At 61.8% G+C, this 20,271-nt stretch overlaps 1 protein-coding gene across 1 annotated transcript; it reads left to right on the top strand.

Moving 5' to 3' along the window:
* Positions 1-704: 704 nt before the first annotated feature.
* On the top strand, positions 705-13,618 carry SENP3 (SUMO specific peptidase 3). The gene is made up of 11 exons (XM_045001409.1): positions 705-772; positions 6,401-7,227; positions 7,333-7,566; positions 8,117-8,228; positions 8,556-8,703; positions 9,254-9,301; positions 10,313-10,390; positions 11,353-11,490; positions 11,903-11,986; positions 12,315-12,365; positions 12,851-13,618. The coding sequence occupies exons 2-11, from the start codon at positions 6,414-6,416 to the stop codon at positions 12,959-12,961; spliced, it is 1,818 nt and encodes a 605-aa protein (XP_044857344.1). The 5' UTR covers positions 705-772; positions 6,401-6,413; the 3' UTR covers positions 12,962-13,618.
* Positions 13,619-20,271: the final 6,653 nt, after the last annotated feature.

The raw sequence follows: 20,271 nt of genomic DNA, 5'->3' as shown, positions 1-20,271 counted from the left end.
GACCGCCTGTGTCCCACAATGCCCTGAGTCACATGGGGTGATCGCCTGTGTCCCACAATGCCCTGGGGTGGCCTCCTGTCCCACAATGCCCTGGGGCACATGGGGCGACCGCCTGTGTCCCACAATGCCCTGAGTCACATGGGGTGATCGCCTGTGTCCCACAATGCCCTGGGGTGGCCTCCTGTCCCACAATGCCCTGGGGCACATGGGGCGACCGCCTGTGTCCCACAATGCCCTGGGGCAATCGCCTGCGTCCCACAATGCCCTGGGGCAACCACCTGTGTCCCATGATGCCCTGGGGCAACCTCCTGCATCCCACAATGCCCTGGGGTGGCCGCCTGTCCCACAATGCCCCGCGGCCTCACAGCCTCCCTCTCCCAGCCCCTCCCTCCCTCCCTCCCACGGGGAGGATCAGGCCCCGCCCCCTCCCTCTGCCTGACGCACGCCGTCGCCGTGACGTAACAGCCCCAGGAGCGAGGCGTGGCCCCGCCCAAGAGAGGGGAGGGGGCGGGGAGGCAGCGCGGTGACGCAGGGCGCAGCGCGGCAGTGACGCCGCGCGCCGGGGCCGTGACGCGCCTCGGGGGGGGGGGGGGCGGGGCGGGCGGTGACGCGGCGCGCGCTCCCCCCCCTCCCTTTTTTTTTTCTTTCGGGCGCGCGGGTTGATGACGCCATTGGGCGGCGCCGGCGGCTGCTGGCTCCTGGGAGGCGGCGGCGGCGGCGGCGGCGGCGGAGGGAGCCGGAGCGAGGCCCCGCTCTGCGGGGGGGGGCGGCGGTGAGTGACCGGCCTCGGCCCCGCCCCCTCCGGCTGCTCCCACCCGGGTCCGCCCCTCCCCCCCTCCCGGCCCTGCTCCCACCCGGGTCCGCGCCCCCCCCCGGGGTCCGCCCCCCCCGGCCCTGCTCCCACCCGGGTCCGCGCCCCCCCCGGGGTCCGCCCCCCCCCGGCCCTGTTCCCACCCGGGTCCGCGCCTGGCCCTGCTCTCACCGGGGTCCGCGCCCCTCCCCCACAGCCCCCCCTCCCCGCGCCTGCCCCCACCCCCGGGTCCGCTCTCCCCCCCCCCCCGCCCTGTTCCCACCCGGGTCCGCCCCTCCCTCCCTACCGCCCCCCCTCTCCCGACCCTGCTCCCACCCGGGTCCGCTCCCCTCGGATTTCCCTCCCCCAAGGCCCCCCCCCTGCTCCTGGGGGGGGGGGGAGTTAGAGGCTTTGTCTCCCCCCCCCCTCCGTTCCCCTTTGATCTTCTCCTGATGGGGGCGGTGGGTGATGGGATCTCAGGGCCGAGCCCTTCCCCCCCCCTCCCCCCGGCAGATTTGCCTGGAGTCTGAGGCACTTTCCCCTCTGGCGCCTCCCCCCCCCCCATCACACACCTACCCAGGCCCTGGGGGGGCCCCCAGAGCAGCCACCCCCCCCTGCTCCCCATAGCGCACAGGGCGGACGGGCCCCCCCCCCCGGCGCTGTGACATGGGGAAGAAGAGGTGCGGGCCCCCCACCCCCACCCCCGGGTCGGCCCCTTCCCCGGATCACCAGGGAGCCCGTCGCCGCCATCGGGGGCTTTCGCTCACGACACCCTGTCGGGTTTGGACTCGGGCCCCCCCCTCCCCCCCGGCTTCCCCTCTAGGTTGTGTCTGAATCCGGCCGGCGCCCAGGGGTGCGGCCGACGCTGCGGCGTGGGCTTGACTCGGGTGCGCTAACCTCCCCCCCCCCCGCCCCCGAAACCCCAGGCTTGACCCCTGAGTTACAAACCAAGCTGCTGCGTGGTGGCCGCTGTCCCAGCCCAGCGTGGAGGAGGCGCTGAATCCTGCAGCGTAGACGTGCCCTGAGCCGCGTGGCCTTTCCCGTCCCCCGTCCCCCCATTGCTCCCTTCCCCCATGGCAGGGTCCCTCATTTCCCCCCCCCACACACACACACCAGGTTCTCCGTGTGCCCCCACTCTCCCTGCCCCCCATACTGGGGTCCCTCGATCTCCCCCATGCCAGAGGCTCTGTGCGCCCCCAATTTTCCTCCCGCGTGCCAGTGGTTCTGTGTGCACCCCGATTCCCTTCTTACCCCCATGCCAGGGCACCCCATTCTCTCTCCGTTCCGCCTTGTCCCATGCCAGGGCCCCCAATCTCCCCCCATGCCCATGGCTCTGCGTGCCTCCCCCCACCCCATTGCCGCTTTCCTCCATGACAGGCAGGTCACATCTTTGCCGTGCCTACCTGGGGAAAGCTTCCTGAACGGGGACCCTCCTATTTCAGCAGCAGGTCTTGTCTACACTAGGCAAAGCGCCGCTGCCTTTGGACGCATCTTTTCTGGCACTTTATACCGGTACGGTACGCTCCCGATTATCCGAAACGCCTGGGGGACCCGGAATTTATTTGAGTAAGCGAGAGGGCAGGGAAATTGAATCAGTGGCCGGCGATGTCGTCTTCAGTCCTGCCCAGGGGTCTCCGCTTCGTGATCTGAACCTCCGCGTTCTCCAAACTTCTTCTTTAGGTAATGCAGAGGTTCGGATGAAAGGGTTTCGGAGAAACGGGAGGATACCGTCTATTTAAAAACACCCTCTTGGAGTGAAATAAGCTATACAGGTAATAGTAAATCATAGTGGGACGCAATTACGTTCGTAGAAAGGTGCTTATACCGGCATAGCTTTCAGCTTGTTAGATTTAAGGCCGGAAGGAACTTAAGAGTCTAACCCAGTATATCCCCATGAAATGTTACCCGCTAGCTTGTGTTGGATACGGACCGTCTTCCGGGAAGGCATCTGGTCTGGCTTGGAAGAGTTCAATCGATGGAAAATCCCCCGTGGGGGAGTTTATTCCAACGGCGACTCCCCCCCCCTCACTGTTACGGATCGGCCCCACCAAATTCACGGCCGCGAAAACAGCGTCACGGACCGTGAAACCTGGTCTCCCCCTGTGAAATGTGGTCTCCTGTGTGTTTGTACCCTATCCTCTATAGATTTCACAGGGGAGACCAGCGTTTCTCAAACCGGGGGTCATAGAATCATAGACTATTAGGGTTGGAACAGACCTCAGGAGGTCGTCTAGTCCAGGGGTTCTCAAACTGGGGGTCGTGAGGTTATTCCCTGGGGGGGTCGCGAGCCGTCAGCCTCCACCCCAAACCCCGCTTTGCCTCCAGCATTTATAATGGTGTTAAAATATATTAAAAAGTGCTTTTAATTTATTAGGGGGTGTCGCACTCAGGGGTCACCAGTACAAAAGTTTGAGAACCACTGATCTAGTCCCACCCCCTGCTCAGAGCAGGACCAATCCCCAACTAAACCATCCCAGCCAGGGCTTTGTCAAGCCGGGCCTTAAAAACCTCTAAGGAAGGAGATTCCACCACCTCCCTAGGGAACCCATTCCAGTGCTTCACTGCTCCCGACCCAAAAATGGTTGCAGGGGGTCACAAGGTTATTTTGGGGGACGGGGGGCGGTCACGGTATTGCCATCCTTACTTCTCCGCTGCCTTCAGAGCTGGGCTCCCGGCCAGCAGCCGCCGTTCTCCAGCCGCTCAGCTCTGAAGGCAGGGCCGCCGCCAGCAGCAGCGCGGGAGGAAGGATAGCAGCACCGTACCCCCCCCACACACAATACCCTTGCAAACCCCCTTTCCCCCCACGACTCCTTTTTGGGTCAGGACCCCCCCAGTTCCAACTCCGTGACGCTTCAGATTTAACGAGCCGAAAGCCTTAAATTGATCATTATTTAACATCCCACGACCGTGCAAATGGCCCGTGAATTTGGTTTCAGAATTTGCCTGGCTTCAACTCCCAGCCGTTAAAATCTTGATCTGCCTTTCTCTGCCACGTGAAAGAATTTAGTCCCGGGAAGTTTCTCCCCGGGTCTGTAATCAAGCAATCTCCTTTCGAAGAAGATTCTTTTTAGACGATCAATAAGAGGGGAGATGCTAAACGTCCATAAAACAATTAGACTCGGGACGATTAAGTAAAACATGCAAACGGATGAGAAACTATTTTCATCAGTGACCGTTGAAATTTACGGCCAGGCAAAGGAAGAAAACTCCTGTTTGACAGCTAGAATTCGACCAAGCCAATAGCCTTAAATCAGATTTGACGTGTGCTATTGACAGTCTGTGTTTTAAACGGTTGTGAGTCCTTCGCTTTTTGGACCTCGACGTTTACTGTCATCAAATTATCGCCCAGCGGTGAAAATTTGAAATGGATTTAAAAAAAAAAATGTTTTTTTAAACGTAGCCCATCGTTTTGCACAACTGTGAAAATGTAAATGGCTAAAACTCACGGGAAAGGCTGCAAAATAAACATCGATATTATCCATCAGAATTATAAAAAAAGTCACCTTCTGGCACGCCTAAACATATTGGGATGACGAAGACATATTGGGAACTTTTGTTCTGTCTGTCTTGAGACAAGAGCAAGGGGACAATCCGTGAAATGAATTTCCTTTCATCAGGTTTGCATTCGCCACCTTTCCATTGGCACATCTTGTCTAACCCTGGTTAACCGGTGGAACTCTCTGCTTCAGGCCAACAGTGTAACGAGATTCAAAGAGGGATTGGCCAGCTCTGTGGAAGTTAGGATAGTGCACGCTAACGGGTTTTGCAAGGGCAGTTAAACCTACCTCATGCTTCAGGATTTCAGCCAATCTCTAATTATCGGCGATCGAGACGAGACATTTGTAGAGGGTCGTTCGTCCCCCATCTGTAGGGTTTTTACGCTGTTGTTTGAAGCGTCTGAGGCTGGTCGGATCTGGTCTGGCGATTCTGGCGCTGCACAGACGCACAACAGAACCGGAAGGGACCTCTTACACCATGGGGACTAGATCCCCTGCCGTATCGGGCAACCCCCTCAGGTAATCCCGTTCTTAAACTGCTGGGGCTCTATCTTCAGACTCCGCCTCTGAATTCCCAGCCTCCGATCTTGATTTAAACGTTGTCGTGGTGGATCACCGACCCTTGGTCGGTTGGGCCAGCGTTTAATTATTCTCATAAGAACGGCCATACTAGGTCACGCAAAAGGTCCATCTGGCCCAGTATCCTGTCTTCCGACAGGGGCCGATGCCACGTGCCCCACGTACAGACCAGGGAATCGTCAAGTGATCCATCCCCTTTCGCCCATTCCCAGCTTCTGGCAAACCGAGGCTAGGGACACCCTCCTGGCTAATAGCCATTGATGGACCTCTCCTCCGTGATCTTCTCCAGATCTTTTTTGAACCCTGTTATAGTCTTGGCCTTCGCAACATCCCCTGGCGAGGAGTTCCCCGGGTTGACAGTGCGTCGGGTGAGGAAATACGTCCTTTGGTTTGTTTGAAACCTGTTGCATTTGGTGACCCCCTAGTCCTTGTGTTAGGAGAAGGAGTAAACAGCACTCCCTTATTTACTTTCTCCACACCAGTCATGATTGTAGAGACCTCAGTCACATCCCCCCCTGTTGTCGTCTCTTTTCCAAGCAGAAGGCCTCTTTCCCCCTCTGAGTGTCTCTAGCGTCATCTTCCAGCCGTTGGATCATGTTAGACTTTTCTCTGCCAGATGGAAGAGCCCGTTATGCAGTATCTGTCCCCCCAGGTAGATAGACTCATAGAAGATCAGGGTTGGAAGGGACCTCAGGAGGGATCTAGTCCAACCCCCTGCTCAAAGCAGGACCCACCCCCAACTAAATCATCCCAGGCAGGGCTTTGTCAAGCCGGGCCTTAAAAACATCTAAGGATGGAGATTCCACCACCTCCCTAGGGAGCCCATTCCAGTGCTTCACCACCCTCGTTGTGGGCACCACGATGGGATGCAGGATTCAGAGACACACACACGTTGTGATTTTAATATAGAGACAAGTGGGGGAGGGTGAGACAATTTTTCGGCAGCGGAAATTGGTCTAAGAAGAGACGGGATTTCGAGCGGACACCCGGACGCTCAGTTGGGTTCCCGAGAGCTCCTCTCTCTCTCACCGCTAGGGGTGTGACCTGCTCCAGCTCGTCTCTCTCGTATCCTGGGAGTGGCGCGGCGACAAACGCCGCCGGAAGAAGCTCCCAAATTGGTCCGGGATTGATGGATTTCCCCGCCCGGGAGCGAAACAAATTTGCCCAGACCGGCCTTAAACTGATTCGAGGGGGTCCATGATGGTAGTGCCTAGGAATTCGAACTGGGCGGGCGCTTATGCTGAGTGCTACACAGGCCCCGTCTGACTGGCATTGGGGTACCCCCCCCCCGCCACACGGTCTGGGCAGATCCTGACCGGAGTTCCCCCCATTGTGCCAGGTCCCAGCTGGGATCAAGGGTCCCCCGTTACGCTGACAGTTGTGTTCCCCCATTCTGGGCTGTATTGTCACCCGTCCTCCCTCGGTTCCCAGCAGAGTGGGGGAAACTGAGGCACGGGAAAGGGGGTGGTGCAGTGAGTCGAGGGTCCCCCTGGCATCCGGGGCCGCCCTGACCTGTGTCCCTCGCTCCCTGCAGGCACGTCGGAGCCATGAAGGAAACCATCCAGGCCAGGAAGCCGTGGGGCCCCGGCCTCCGCGAGCCCCACAAGCGGGAGAGGCTGCGCCTGGCGTCCCGGGACTGGGAGGAGCCCGCCCCCCCGGCCCCCAAGCACGGCGGCTGCTTCGAAGGCGGGCGCCGGCTGGCCTACACCAAAGAGCAACCCCCGGGCTTCGCGAGCGAGGCGGAAGGCCCCGCCGGCGCCTGGGACTTGCCGCGCGTCTCCGGCTGGGCCCGGAGCAAACCGGCCGGGGAGAAGGCGGCCAGGAGCGGCGGCCCGGACTGGCCCTTCGCCGGCGGGGCCGAGGGGCGGCCGCCGCTCCCGGGGGCCACCCGGCGGCGCTGCCAGCTGCGGCGGCGCCGGCGGGCCCGGCGGGCCCTGCGCATGCTGCTGTACTCGAAATGCTCCTCCCTGGCCTTCCCCTGGAAGCTGTGGGGCAAGCTGGCCTGGCGGGGGCGCCGGCGGGGGGGCGCCAAGCCGTCCCGCTCCTCCCTCTCGCCCGGCTCCCAGCCCGACCACGACCTGAAAGGCTGCCCCCTGGAGGAGGAGGAGGAGGAGGACTGCCAGGGCGGGGCCAAGCCGGGGCCCCGCCCCTCGCCCTTCCGGCCCCGCCCCTCGCCCCGATTGGACTACCACCTGGGCGGGGCCTTCGCCCCCTCGCCCCCCCGGCTCGGCCTGCTGGGCGAGGCGCCCGGCTCCTCCCCGTACCCGCCGTACGGCCACGCCACGGAGCTGGGAGGGGAGGACGGCACCCGGTCGCCCCCCGGGAGCAGGAGAGAGGCGCCAACGCTGGACGGGGACCCAGGTAACCGGGGGGGGGGGGGCTACGGGCCCATAGGGACCCCCTTACCCCCATCCTCCCCCCCCAGCCCCGCAGCGTAACGACCCCCGTGTCTCCTCTCCCGCCCAGGCCCCGCGGGCGCCCTGCCCAACGGCTTCGCCTCCCTGGACGGCGAGCTGGGCGCCCTGGCCGCCGCCGCCTCGGACCCCAGCATCGTCATCAGCAACGTGTGCAGCATCGGCGCGGTGGAGGAGTTCTTCCGGGCCAAGGACGGGCCCGGCGCCCCCCAGCGCGAGGCGCCCCCCGGGGAGAAGGCGGCGCAGCACAGCCCCCTGCGGGAGGAACACGTCACCTGCGTGCAGAGTAAGGCGCTAGGGCGTGGGGGCCCCCCGTATAAAGGGGGAGGGGAGAAAGTAGGGGAGGGGCTCGTGTAGGAAGCCGCCATGGCAAAACGGGTGTAGCATTGACCTCCCGCCACAAGGTGTCAGGCTCCGTTCAGCAGCCTCGGGGCGGGGGGCGAAAGGGAGGGATTAGGACAGGACGCAGCCGTGCCCCCCCACGTGCGGCCAGGCAGTGCCGCTTTCTGGCTTCCTCCCCGTTGGCGACCCTCAGTGCTTCCCTGCTCAGCTAAGACCCACAGATAACCAGGCGTCATCGCTAGGTTTCAGAGTTAACGTCCCACCTGGCTCGTCCGGGGGACATGACGCACCCGGGGTTTCAGAGGTGGGTGCATCTCGGCGCCGGGCGAAGGGTCCCTGGGTAACCGGCCGCCCCGCCCCAGAGGTGGGCGCATCTCAGCGCCGGGCGAGGGGTCCCTGGGTAACCGGCCGCCCCGCCCCAGAGGTGGCTGCATCTCAGCCCCTCACACTGTCACCTCAGCTGTTCTATCCGGCTGCTCTCGCCCCCTCCCCAGGCATTCTGGATGAGTTCCTTCAGGCCTACGGCAGCCTGATCCCCGTCAGCACGGACGAGGTGGTGGAGAAGCTAGAAGACATTTTCCAGCAAGAGTTTTCCACGCCACAGAGGTACCTGGGAGGGGTTAGAGCAGGGCGGGGGAGGGCTGGGGGCCAGGACTCCTGGGTTCTCTCCCTGGCTCTGGGAGGGGAGTGAGGGCTGGTGGTTAGAGCGGGGGGGGCTGGGAGCCAGGACTCCTGGGTTCTCTCCCCGGCTCTGGGAGGGGAGTGGGGGCTGGTGGGTTTGAGCAGGGGGGGGCTGGGAGCCAGGACTCCTGGGTTCTCTCCCCGGCTCCAGAAGGGGGGTGGGACCTGGTGGGTTAGAGCACGGGGGCTGGGAGCCAGGACTCCTGGGTTCCATTCTTGGGCCTGCCTCACTCGCCCGCCCCCCGCGCGCAGGAAGGGCACCGTGCAGCAGCTGATCCAGTCCTACCAGCGCATGCCAGGCAACGCCATGGTGAGGGGCTTCCGGGTGAACTACAAACGCCACGTGCTGACCATGGACGACCTGCAGACGCTCTACGGCCCAAACTGGCTCAACGACCAGGTGGGGCTCTCGGCACGGCCACCGGGGGGCGCTGCGCTGCTGGGAGCGGGGCAGGGGGCCCTCCCCTGCGCTGGGCGAGGGGTCTCTATGTCACCAGCCGCCCCGCCCCAGAGGTGGCTGCGTCTCAGCGCCGGGCGAGGGGTCCCTGGGTAACCGGTCGCCCTGCCCCAGAGGTGGCTGCATCTCAGCGCCGGGCCAGGGGTCCCTGGGTAACCGGTCGCCCTGCCCCAGAGGTGCTGCATCTCAGCGCCGGGCGAGGGGTCCCTGGGTAACCGGTCGCCCTGCCCCAGAGGTGGCTGCATCTCAGCGCCGGGCGAGGGGTCCCTGGGTAACCGGCCGCCCCGCCCCAGAGGTGGCTGCATCTCAGCGCCGGGCGAGGGGTCCCCGGGTAACCGGCCGCCCCACCCCAGAGGTGGCCGCATCTCAGCGCCGGGCGAGGGGTCCCTGCGTAACCGGCCGCCCTGCCCCAGAGGTGGCCGCATCTCAGCGCCGGGCGAGGGGTCTGGAGGGGGGTGTGGTGCCCCTAACCCTCTGTCCTCTCTCACTGCAGGTCATGAACATGTACGGGGACCTCGTCATGGATACGGTGCCAGACAAGGTGAGGGCCCGTTATCGTTACTTTCGCGATGGGTGATGCTGTCATGCTAAGGAACCGCCACTAGGTGGCAGCCCGTATGTGATTGGGACTGACCCCTCACTCCGGACCCACAGCCCCTCCTACCCCAATCCTGGGCTCCCCCCCAGCCCTACCCAGTAAATCGGTCCTGCCCCACCACTTCAACAGAGACGTGAGATGAGTCAGAGAACCCCCAGCTCTGGGAGGGGAGTGGGGGCTGGTGGTTAGAGCAGGGGGGGCTAGGAGCCAGGACTCCTGGGTTCTCTCCCCGGCTCTGGGAGGGGAGTGGGGGCTGGTGGTTAGAGCGGGGGGGGGCTGGGAGCCTGGACTCCTGGGTTGTCTCCCCGGCTCTGGGAGGGGAGTGGGGCCTGGTGGTTAGAGCAGGGGGGGCTGGGAGCCAGGACTCCTGGGTTCCCTCCCCGGCTCTGGGAGGGGAGTGGGGCCTGGTGGTTAGAGCAGGGGGGGCTGGGAGCCTGGACTCCTGGGTTCTCTCCCCGGCTCTGGGAGGGGAGTGGGGGCTGGTGGGTTAGAGCAGGGGGGGCTGGGAGCCAGGACTCCTGGGTTCTCTCCCCGGCTCTGGGAGGGGAGTGGGGGCTGGTGGTTAGAGCGGGGGGGGGATGGGAGCCTGGACTCCTGGGTTCCCTCCCCGGCTCTGGGAGGGGAGTGGGGCCTGGTGGTTAGAGCAGGGGGGGCTGGGAGCCAGGACTCCTGGGTTCCCTCCCCGGCTCTGGGAGGGGAGTGGGGCCTGGTGGTTAGAGCAGGGGGGGCTGGGAGCCTGGACTCCTGGGTTCTCTCCCCGGCTCTGGGAGGGGAGTGGGGGCTGGTGGGTTAGAGCAGGGGGGGCTGGGAGCCAGGACTCCTGGGTTCTCTCCCCGGCTCTGGGAGGGGAGTGGGGGCTGGTGGGTAGAGCCGTGGGGCTGGGGCAGCCCGGCTTGGTGGAGGGTCCCGGCCCGGGGCTGTTGGTGTCTAAACGGAGGCGCCTTCCCTCCCCAGGTCCATTTCTTCAACAGTTTTTTCTACGATAAGCTACGAACCAAGGGGTACGAGGGGGTGAAACGCTGGACCAAAAACGTGAGTGTGTCGGGGGGGGGGGGCGGTGCCGGGCTGCAGGGCTGGCCCCAGGGCGGCGCTAGGGGTCACTGTGGGGCTGGGAGCAGGGCAGGGGCAGCGGGGGCACTCTCCCCCGGCACGTAGGGCTGGCGCTAGGGGGCGCTGTGGGGCAGGGGGCTCAGCAGGGGGCGCTCTCCCCTGGCAGGCAGGGCTGGCCCCAGGGCGGCGCTAGGGGGCGCTGTGGGGCAGGGAGGGGGCGGGGGGCTCAGCAGGTGGCGCTCTCCCCTGGCAGGCAGGGTTGGCCCCAGGGCGGCGCTAGGGGGCGCTGTGGGGCAGGGAGGGGGCGGGGGGCTCAGCAGGGGGCGCTCTCCCCTGGCAGGCAGGGCTGGCCCCAGGGCGGCGCTAGGGGGGCGCTGTGGGGCAGGGAGCGGGGCGGGGGGCTCAGCAGGGGGCGCTCTCCCCTGGCAGGCAGGGCTGGCCCCAGGGCGGCGCTAGGGGGCGCTGTGGGGCAGGGAGGGGGCGGGGGGCTCAGCAGGGGGCGCTCTCCCCTGGCAGGCAGGGCTGGCCCCAGGGCGGCGCTAGGGGGCGCTGTGGGGCAGGGAGGGGGCGGGGGGCTCAGCAGGTGGCGCTCTCCCCTGGCAGGCAGGGTTGGCCCCAGGGCGGCGCTAGGGGGCGCTGTGGGGCAGGGAGGGGGCGGGGGGCTCAGCAGGTGGCGCTCTCCCCTGGCAGGCAGGGCTGGCCCCAGGGCGGCGCTAGGGGGGCGCTGTGGGGCAGGGAGCGGGGCGGGGGGCTCAGCAGGGGGCGCTCTCCCCTGGCAGGCAGGGCTGGCCCCAGGGCGGCGCTAGGGGGCGCTGTGGGGCAGGGAGGGGGCGGGGGGCTCAGCAGGGGGCGCTCTCCCCTGGCAGGCAGGGCTGGCCCCAGGGGGCGCTATGGGGCAGGGAGGAGGCGGCCGGCCGGCTCAGTGCGTGTGGCGCCCCCCGCAGGTGGACATCTTCAACAAGGACCTGCTGCTCATCCCCATCCACCTGGAGGTGCACTGGTCCCTCGTCTCTGTGGACGTGAAGCAGAAGAGCATCACGTACTTCGACTCGCAGCGAACGCTCAACCGCCGCTGCCCCAAGGTAACCGGGCGAGGGGGCGGGGAGCGGGGCAGGGGCCTGTCCCCTCCGGGGGGCACCGGCTCCCCCCTAGCCCCAGGGCGGGGACTGGCTGGCTCAGGGGGGCGGGGAGCGGGGCAGGGGCCTGTCCCCTTTAGGGGGCACCGGCTCCCCCCCGGCCCCAGGGCGGGGACTGGCTGGCTCAGGGGGGCGGGGAATGGGGCAGGGGCCTGTCCCCTCCGGGGGGCGCCGGCTCCCCTCCGGCCCCAGGGCGGGGACTGGCTGGCTCAGGGGGGGCAGGGAATGGGGCAGGGGCCTGTCCCCTCTAGGGGGCGCCGGCTCCCATCACACCCTGAACTCCTGCCAGTCCTATCAGGGAGCCCCTTCCCCCCCCCAAGTCACCCCCTTTATGCTCCTCCTGCCCCCCCCCCCCCAGCACATCTGTAGGTACCTCCAGGCTGAAGCAGACAAGAAGGATCGGCCGGACTTCAGAGATGGCTGGAGGGGCTCCTTTAAGATGGTGAGCCAGGACTCCTGGGTTCTCTCCCCAGCTCTGGGAGGGGAGTGGGGGCTGGTGGGTCAGAGCCGGGGGGGCTGGGAGCCAGGACTCCTGGGTTCTCTCCCTGGCTCTGGGAGGGGAGTGGGGCTGGTGGGTTAGAGCAGGGGGGCTGGGAGCCAGGACGCCTGGGTTCTCTCCCTGGCTTTGGGAGGGGAGTGGGGGCTGGTGGGTCAGAGCAGGGGGGTTGGGGGGGCTGGGTTCCTGAGCCAATGGCAGAGCTCTGTTCTTGCACTGGGGGGGAACAGGGGGGTTGCTGGACCTGGCTGACCCTCCCCTCCCCTCTCCCCAGAACGTGGCCAGGCAGAACAACGACAGCGACTGTGGGGCCTTCGTCCTGCAGGTGAGCGGCGGCTGGGGCTGGGGAGGAGCCGGGGGGAGCAGTGCCCCCCCCCCCCGCCCGTATCCCTGATCTCCCCCTGTGCGCACTGACAGCCCCCCCAAAACCTGCCATCCCCCCCCCCAGCGGAGGCTGCACGGATGCCGTTAGCCTCTGCCCCTCACTGCAGCCCCGCTGGTGATGGGCCAGGAACTGGGGTGACACCCGACAAGCTCCCCTCACCAAGACTGGGGCCAGGGGGGAGCCGGCGCCCCCTAGAGGGGACAGGGCCCTGCCCCATTCCCCGCCCCCCCAAGCCAGCCAGGCTCTGACACAGGGAGGAGCCGGCGCCCCCCAGAGGGGACAGGCCCCTGCCCCATTCCCCGCCCCCCCTGAGCCAGCCAGTCCCCGCCCTGGGGCGGGGTGGGAGCCGGCACCCCCTAGGGGTGAAAGCTTTTCCCTCTGCCCCTGGTTAACTCTGCTTCTCCCCCCCCCGCCTGCCCCCCCAGTACTGCAAGTTCCTGGCCCTGGGTCGGGCCTTCACCTTCACCCAGCAGGACATGCCGAAGCTGCGGCGCCAGATGTACAAGGAGCTTTGCCACTGCAAACTCAGCGTGTGAGTCGCCCGCCCACCTCTTCCCTCCCGGCGGGGGCCCACGCGGACACCGCCTCCCCCCCCCCCCGCTGCTGGGGGGGGGCCGCACCCCGAACCCCGGAAGGACAGGCCGCGGGAAGGGGCATTAACTCTGTAGCATTGGAACTGTTCAAGCCGGGGCGAGGGCAGCAGCTAATCCCAATTCCCCCCATCAACCAGACCTTTGGGGGACCTTTTTTTACTTGGGCGGGGGGGGGGCACGTTCCCCTTCCCCCCTGGTTCTGTATTATTTTTTTCATATTTAAACCCAGTGTCCCTTGTTACATTTTGCGGCGGGTGGGGTGGGGGGGGGGCGGCTCATGGTAAATACACCCCCTACCCCTGAATTTGGGGGACACGCCGACTTTGGGGGGGAGGGGTGTCACTACGGGGCGGGGGGAGGAGCCATTTCTACCCGGGGGGGTGGGAGGGGAGGTGAGGTTGGAATCTCTACCCCCACCGTTTCTTCTCCCCGGGGGGTTATTTGTGTTAGTGAAGTCGTATGTTGGGCGGGGTGGGGGTGGGGGGACAAGTTTATACACTGGGCTGTGAAATGAGAAACAAGCATTTTTTTTTATATATATATATATATATATATATGCAGCGGCGAATTGTTCTGGGCAATAAACTTCCTTTCTTTGGAGAATCCTCTGGGTTTGAAATGTGGGTCGGGCGGGGAAGGGGGGGGGGGTCCTTCCCCCCGGGTCGCCCCCTTGAAGTGGGGTGAATTTTCTCCCCGCGTTGGCCACTGGAGGAAAAATGTCCGCCGAGGGGGGGGAAATGGGACACCATTTTAGGCCGGGCGCTGCCCAGACACACCACCTCCCCGAATGTGGTCCCCCCATTGCGTCGGGTGCCGCACAGACGCCCACCCCACGCGAGATGGTACCCACAGTGGGGAGCGCGGCACGGACCCCTGAAACCGCGAAGGAAAGCGAATCCAAGCCGCGTCGAGCTTCTTCGGAGTTTTAAACAACTAACGAACTCAGCCGAGAGCCGGGACTTGGCCATGGGGGATTTCGACGACCGCGCCGTCTGTCGGGGAAAATAACGTGGCAGGGGACGGCTGAGCCGACCCATTTTTGGACTGCCCTGCGAGGCTGTTTTTTCATTCAGAAGGTGGAGAAAGCGACTCGGGGTTGGTTTTGAGCAACGGGGAGGAGCAGTTTGAGCATTTGAAGGTGGAAGAAGTCATCGAGTTGGTGATTCTAAGGAAGGGTAGGATGGAAGACCTCATAATAAAGACAGTGGATTTCAAGGAGGCAAACTTGAGCGAACCCAAGGAGGCGAAAGGTAAGATCCTGCGGGAAGCAAGTTCAGGTTGGAGAGAGTTGGCAGGTTTTTTGGAGACGTTATGACGGGCCCAAAAGCGAACTGTCGTAGCAGTACGGCAGGCGACCACCCTGGCTTAACCGGGAGATCGTCAAGGATTCGAAACACGAGATTGGAAACTAGGTGAAATGAGGAAGGATGAATATAAACAAATCGTAGGGACAAAATTGGAAGGCCCAAAACGAGATCACACGAGCTAGCGACATAAAGGGTGTAACAAGGAAACATTCGGCAAATCCATTCGAAGCAAGAGGAAGGCCCAGGAGAGGGTAGGCCCGTTACTCGACAAGGGGAGGGAAACGGTAACCGAAAATGTTGAAATGCCGGAAGTGCGAAATGACTGTTTGTTTTTCACCAAAAAGTTCCGCGGTGATTGGACGTCCCACGTGGCGAACGCCAAGGTAGAAGCAGAGGCTAGAATAGGGAAAGAACAAGTTAAAAATGACTCAGGGTGTTAGGTGTCCTCAAGTCATCAAGGGCCTGATGAAATCAGACGATATCCAGGTTGGAAGGGACCTCAGGAGGTGTCTAGTCCAACCCCCTGCTCAAAGCAGGACCAACCCAACTAAATCATCCCAGCCAGGGCTTTGTCAAGCCTGACCTTAAACACCTCTAAGGATGGAGAGTCCACCACCTCCCTAGGGAACCCATTCCAGTGCTTCACCACCCTCCTAGGGAAATAGTGTTTCCTAATATCCAACCTAAACCTCCCCCTCTGCAAGTTGAGACCATTACTCCTTGTTCTGTCACCTGCTACCACTGAGAACAATCTAGGTCCATCCTCTTTGGAACCCCCTGCAGGTAGCTGAAGGCTGCTATCAAATCCTCACTCTTCTCAGCTGCAGACTAAATAACCCCAGTTCCCTCAGCCTCTCCTCGTAAGTCATGTGCTCCAGCCCCCTGATCATTTTCGTTGCCCTCCGCTGGACTCTCTCCAATTTGTCCACATCCCTTCTGTAGTGGGGGGCCCAAAATTGGACCCAATACCGCAGGTGTGGCCTCACCAGTGCCGAATAGAGGGGAATGATCACGTCCCTCGATCTGCTGGCAATGCTCCTACTAATACAGCCCAATATGCCGTTGGCCTTCTTGGCAACAAGGGCGCCCTGCTGACTCATATCCAGCTTCTTGTCCACTGTAACCCCCGGGTCCTTTTCTGCAGAACGGCCGCTTAGCCAGTCAGTCCCCCGCCTGTGTCGGTGCCTGGGATTCTTCCGTCCTAAGTGCAGGACTCGGCACTTGTCCTTGTTGAACCTCATCAGGTTTCTTCTGGCTCAATCCTCCAATTTGTCTAGGTCACTCTGGACCCTATCCCGACCCTCCAGCGTGTCCACCTCTCCCCCCCAGCTTAGTGTCAGCCACAAACTTGCTGAGGGTGCAATTAATCCCATCCTCCAGATCATTAATGAAGATGTTGGAGAAAACCAGCCCCAGGACCGACCCCTGGGGCACTCGGCTTGATAGCGGCTGCCAACTACACATGGAGCCGTTGATCGTTACCCATTGAGCCCGACGATCTAGCCAGTTTTCTATCCCCCATATAGTCCATTCATCCAGCCCGTACTTCTGTAACTTGCAGGAAGAACATTGTGGGAGACCGTATCAAAAACTTTGCTAAAGTCAAGGAATAACACGTCCACTGCTTTCCCCTCAGCCACAGAGCCAATTATCTCCTCATAGGAGGCAGTCGGGTGGGTCAGGCATGACTTGCCCTTGGTGAATCCATGTTGACCGTTCCTGAACACCTTCCTCTCCGCCAAGTGCTTCAAAATAGATTCCTTGAGGATTTGCTCCCATGATTTTTCCAGGGACTGAGGTGAGGTCTGGATCCTCCTTCTTCCCTTTTTAAAAAATGGGCACCACATTTGCCTTTTTTCAATCGTCCGGGACTTTCCCCGCTCGCCACGAGTTTTCAAAGATAGTGACCAACGGCTGTGCCATCACATCCGCCAACTCCCTCAGCACCCTCGGCTGCATTAGATCCGGACCCATGGACTTGTGCACGTCCAGCTTTTCTAACTAGTCCTTAACCTGGTCTTTCACCACGGAGGGCTGCTCACCACCTCCCCATCCTGTGCTGCCCAGTGCAGCCGTCTGGGAGCTGCCCTTGTCTGTGAAGACCGAGGCCAAAAGAGCATTGAGGACTTCAGCTTTTTCCACATCCTGTGTCACTAGGTGGCCTCCCCCATTCGGTAAGGGTCCCGCACTTTCCCTGACCAGCTTCGTGTTGCTAATGGAAGTCCATCCGAGACCACTCAAGGAGCTGACTGAGGAGATAGCTGGGTCCTTATCTTGGAAAAAGTCCTGGAAGACGGGAGCGATTCCAGAGGAACTGCATGGGGAATTAAAGACCAGTCAACGTAACTTCAGTACCCGGAAAGATAACAGAGCAAAGAATTAATTTGCCAACACCTAGCAGATGATAAGGTGATCAGTAATGGTCAGCATGGAGTTAGAGGTGTTTAAGGCCCGGCTTGACAAAGCCCTGGCTGGGATGATTTAGTTGGGGATTGGTCCTGCTTTGAGCAGGGGGTGGGACTAGATCCCTCCTGAGGCCCCTTCCAACCCTGATTGGTTCTTGACCAATCAAAATAATAAACTATCGCAGCAAACCAACCTGATGGCTTTCTTTGACAGGGCAACAAGCCTTGTGGACGAGGGCGGAGGCGGTAGAGGGGGTCTGTCTTGACGTTCGTAAGACTGTTTGATACTCGCTGCCGTGACCTCATAAAGTAGGGAAATGCAACCTCGCCGGAGGTGGGCGCAGAAGCGGTTGGGAAACCGTTCCCGGAGAGGAGGGAGCAGCAGTTCACAGTCACGTTGGAAGGATCTAGCGGGCGGGGTCCGGCAGGGATCAGGGATCTTCACCAATGAGTTAGACCAGGGGTGGGCAAACTACGGCCCGCAGGCCACATCCGGCCCGCGGGCCACATCCGGCCCGGCCCCCGAGCTCCTGACCCAGGAGGCTCGCCCTTGGCCCCTCCCTTGCTATCCCCCGTCCCCCGCAGCCTCAGCTGGCTCGCTCCGCCGCTGGCGCAATGCTCTGGGCGGCGGGGCTGCGAGCTCCTGGGGCAGCGCAGCTGCGGAGCCCGGCCTGACCCAGCCTCTGTGCTGCACGGTGGCGGCGGCTGCGTGGCTGTGGCGCCGCCAGCCAGCGGTGCTCCTGGCAGTGTGGTAAGGGGGCAGGGGACAAGGGGGGGTTGGATAGAGGGCAGGGGAGTTCGGGGTGGTGGTCATAAGAACATAAGAACGGCCGTACCGGGTCAGACCAAAGGTCCATCTAGCCCAGTATCTGTCTACCGACAGTGGCCAATGCCAGGTGCCCCAGAGGGAGTGACCCTAACAGGCAACGATCAAGTGATCTCTCTCCTGCCATCCATCTCCATCCTCTGACGAACAGAGGCTAGGGACACCATTCTTACCCAGCCTGGCTAATAGCCATTGATGGACTTAGCCACCATGAATTTATCCAGTCCCCTTTTAAACATTGTTCTAGTCCTAGCCTTCACAACCTCCTCAGGCAAGGAGTTCCACTAGTTGACTGTGCGCTGCGTGAAGAAGAACGTCCTTTTATTTGTTTTAAACCTGCTGCCTGTTAATTTCATTTGGTGACCCCTAGTTCTTGTATTATGGGAATAAGTAAATAACTTTTCCTTATCCGCTTTCTCAACATCACTCATGATTTTATATACCTCTATCATGTCCCCCCTTAGTCTTCTCTTTTCCAAGCTGAAGAGTCCTAGCCTCTTTAATCTTTCCTCATATGGGAGCCTCTCTAAACCCCTAATCATTTTAGTTGCCCTCTTCTGAACCTTTTCTAGTGCTAGAATATCTTTTTTGAGGTGAGGAGACCACATCTGCACGCAGTATTCGAGATGTGGGCGTACCATGGATTTATATAAGGGCAATAAGATATTCTCAGTCTTATTCTCTATCCCCTTTTTAATGATTCCTAACATCCTGTTTGCTTTTTTGACCGCCTCTGCACACTGCGTGGACATCTTCAGAGAACTGTCCACGATGACGCCAAGATCTTTTTCCTGACTCGTTGTAGCTAAATTAGCCCCCATCATGTTGTATGTATAGTTGGGATTATTTTTTCCAATGTGCATTACTTTACATTTATCCACATTAAATTTCATTTGCCATTTTGTTGCCCAATCACTTAGTTTTGTGAGATCTTTTTGAAGTTCTTCACAATCTGCTTTGGTCTTAACTATCTTGAGCAGTTTAGTATCATCTGCAAACTTTGCCACCTCACTGTTTACCCCTTTCTCCAGATCATTTATGAATAAATTGAATAGGATTGGTCCTAGGACTGACCCTTGGGGAACACCACTAGTTACCCCTCTCCATTCTGAGAATTTACCATTAATTCCTACCCTTTGTTCCCTGTCCTTTAACCAGTTCTCAATCCATGAAAGGACCTTCCCTTTTATCCCATGACAGCTTAATTTACGTAAGAGCCTTTGGTGAGGGACCTTGTCAAAGGCTTTCTGGAAATCTAAGTACACTATGTCCACCGGATCCCCCTTGTCCACATGTTTGTTGACCCCTTCAAAGAACTCTAATAGATTAGTGGTCAGAGGGCGGGGGTGTGGACAGGGCAGAGGTGGGCAAATTACGGACCGCGAGCCACATCTGGCCTGGGGGGCCATCCTGCCCAGCCCCCGAGCTCCCAGCTGGCCCCGGCCCCTCCCCGGCTGTCCTTCCTCCCCCGCAGCCTCAGCTTGCTGTGCTGGCAGCGCGGCTCCGGGGCTGGGCGGCGCGGTGCAGGGGCAGATTTACAAGTGAACACAGGGTGCCCTGGCAAAGGCCCCCCAACCACAGGGGGACCCAGGGCCGGGCACTCGGGCAACTCAACACCGGCTGCACTGAAATCAGATGCAGGCGGGCGGTGCAGATGGCGGGAGCGCAGGGACCGCAGGCGGAGGACTGGGAGGCCACGCAGCCGGCCAGAGAGAAGCGGCCCTTTGAAGGGGAAACCCCCGCTTCTCTCTGGCTGTGCGGCTGCCCCTGCTCCTGTTGAGTCCTCCGCCCGTGTTTGCGGGGCCACATTCCGAAAGGGGCTGGGGGGGGGAAGATGGATAAGGGGTAGGGTCCTGGAAGGGGGCGGTCAGGGGCACAGGGTCCTGGAAGGGGGTGGTCACGGGGTGGGGGGGGTGTGGATGGAGGGGGGTCGGTTGGGGACAAGGGGCAGAGGGGTTGGATGGGTTTGGAGGTTCTTAGGGGGGCAGTCAGGGGGCAGGAAGTGGGAGGGGGTGGATAAGGGGTGGGGGGGCAGGCTGTTTGGGAGGGGGCACAGTCTTCCCTACCCGGCCCTCCATACTGTTTTGCAACCCCAATGTGGCCCTTGGGCCAAAAGGTTTGCCCACCCCTGAGTTAGATAATGGCGTAGAGAGAACACTTGTCGTTCGCAGGCGCCACCCAAGCTGAGAGGGGTTGCAAGTGCCTTGGAGGATGGGCTAAAAAATTCAGAATGAGGCGGAGAAATGGTCTGAAGGAAAGAGGATGAACTTCAGCCAGGACCGATGCAGCGCACCCCACTTCGTAAAGAATAATCCGTTACACAAACTGGGCACTGACTGCCTAGGCAGGAGTACTGCAGAAAGAGATGTGTGGGTCCCCCCCCCGCTCTAACCACTAGCCCCTGCTCCCCTCCCAGAGCCGGGGAAAGAACCCAGGCATCCAGCGATTCAGCCCACTCTTAGTTTACCAGCCTGGCCCCGTTTGCGGCACTGCCGGGGTCACCCGTCAGCTAGACCCACGCCGGCGCTACCGCGCTGGGCACGGAGCCGCTGGAGACGTGGGGCGGTTTTCGTGTCTCACGTAACGTTTCAACGGCCCCGGGACAGGCGATCCGAAAACAGCATCACCTCGCCCAAAGGGCCGCGACGCAGCGGTGTTCACCCAAATGGGCCAGAAACGTCTAAACACAAACGCGCCGGCTTTGGAAATATTTCA

The sequence above is a fragment of the Mauremys mutica genome, unplaced genomic scaffold (assembly GCF_020497125.1).
Source record: "Mauremys mutica isolate MM-2020 ecotype Southern unplaced genomic scaffold, ASM2049712v1 Super-Scaffold_100475, whole genome shotgun sequence".
NCBI classification, from domain to species: Eukaryota; Metazoa; Chordata; order Testudines; family Geoemydidae; genus Mauremys; species Mauremys mutica.
The sequence above is the reverse complement of the archived record's forward strand: the minus strand, read 5'-3'. Positions and strand labels throughout refer to the sequence as shown.

Coding starts and splice junctions, on each gene's coding strand:
- SENP3 (XM_045001409.1), top strand. CDS start 6,414: ATGAAGGAAACCATCCAGGCCAGGAAGCCGTGGGGCCCCGGCCTCCGC. Junction 9,302..10,312: donor TGGATACGGTGCCAGACAAG/GTGAGGGCCCGT, acceptor TTCCCTCCCCAG/GTCCATTTCTTCAACAGTTT. Junction 12,366..12,850: donor GTGGGGCCTTCGTCCTGCAG/GTGAGCGGCGGC, acceptor CTGCCCCCCCAG/TACTGCAAGTTCCTGGCCCT.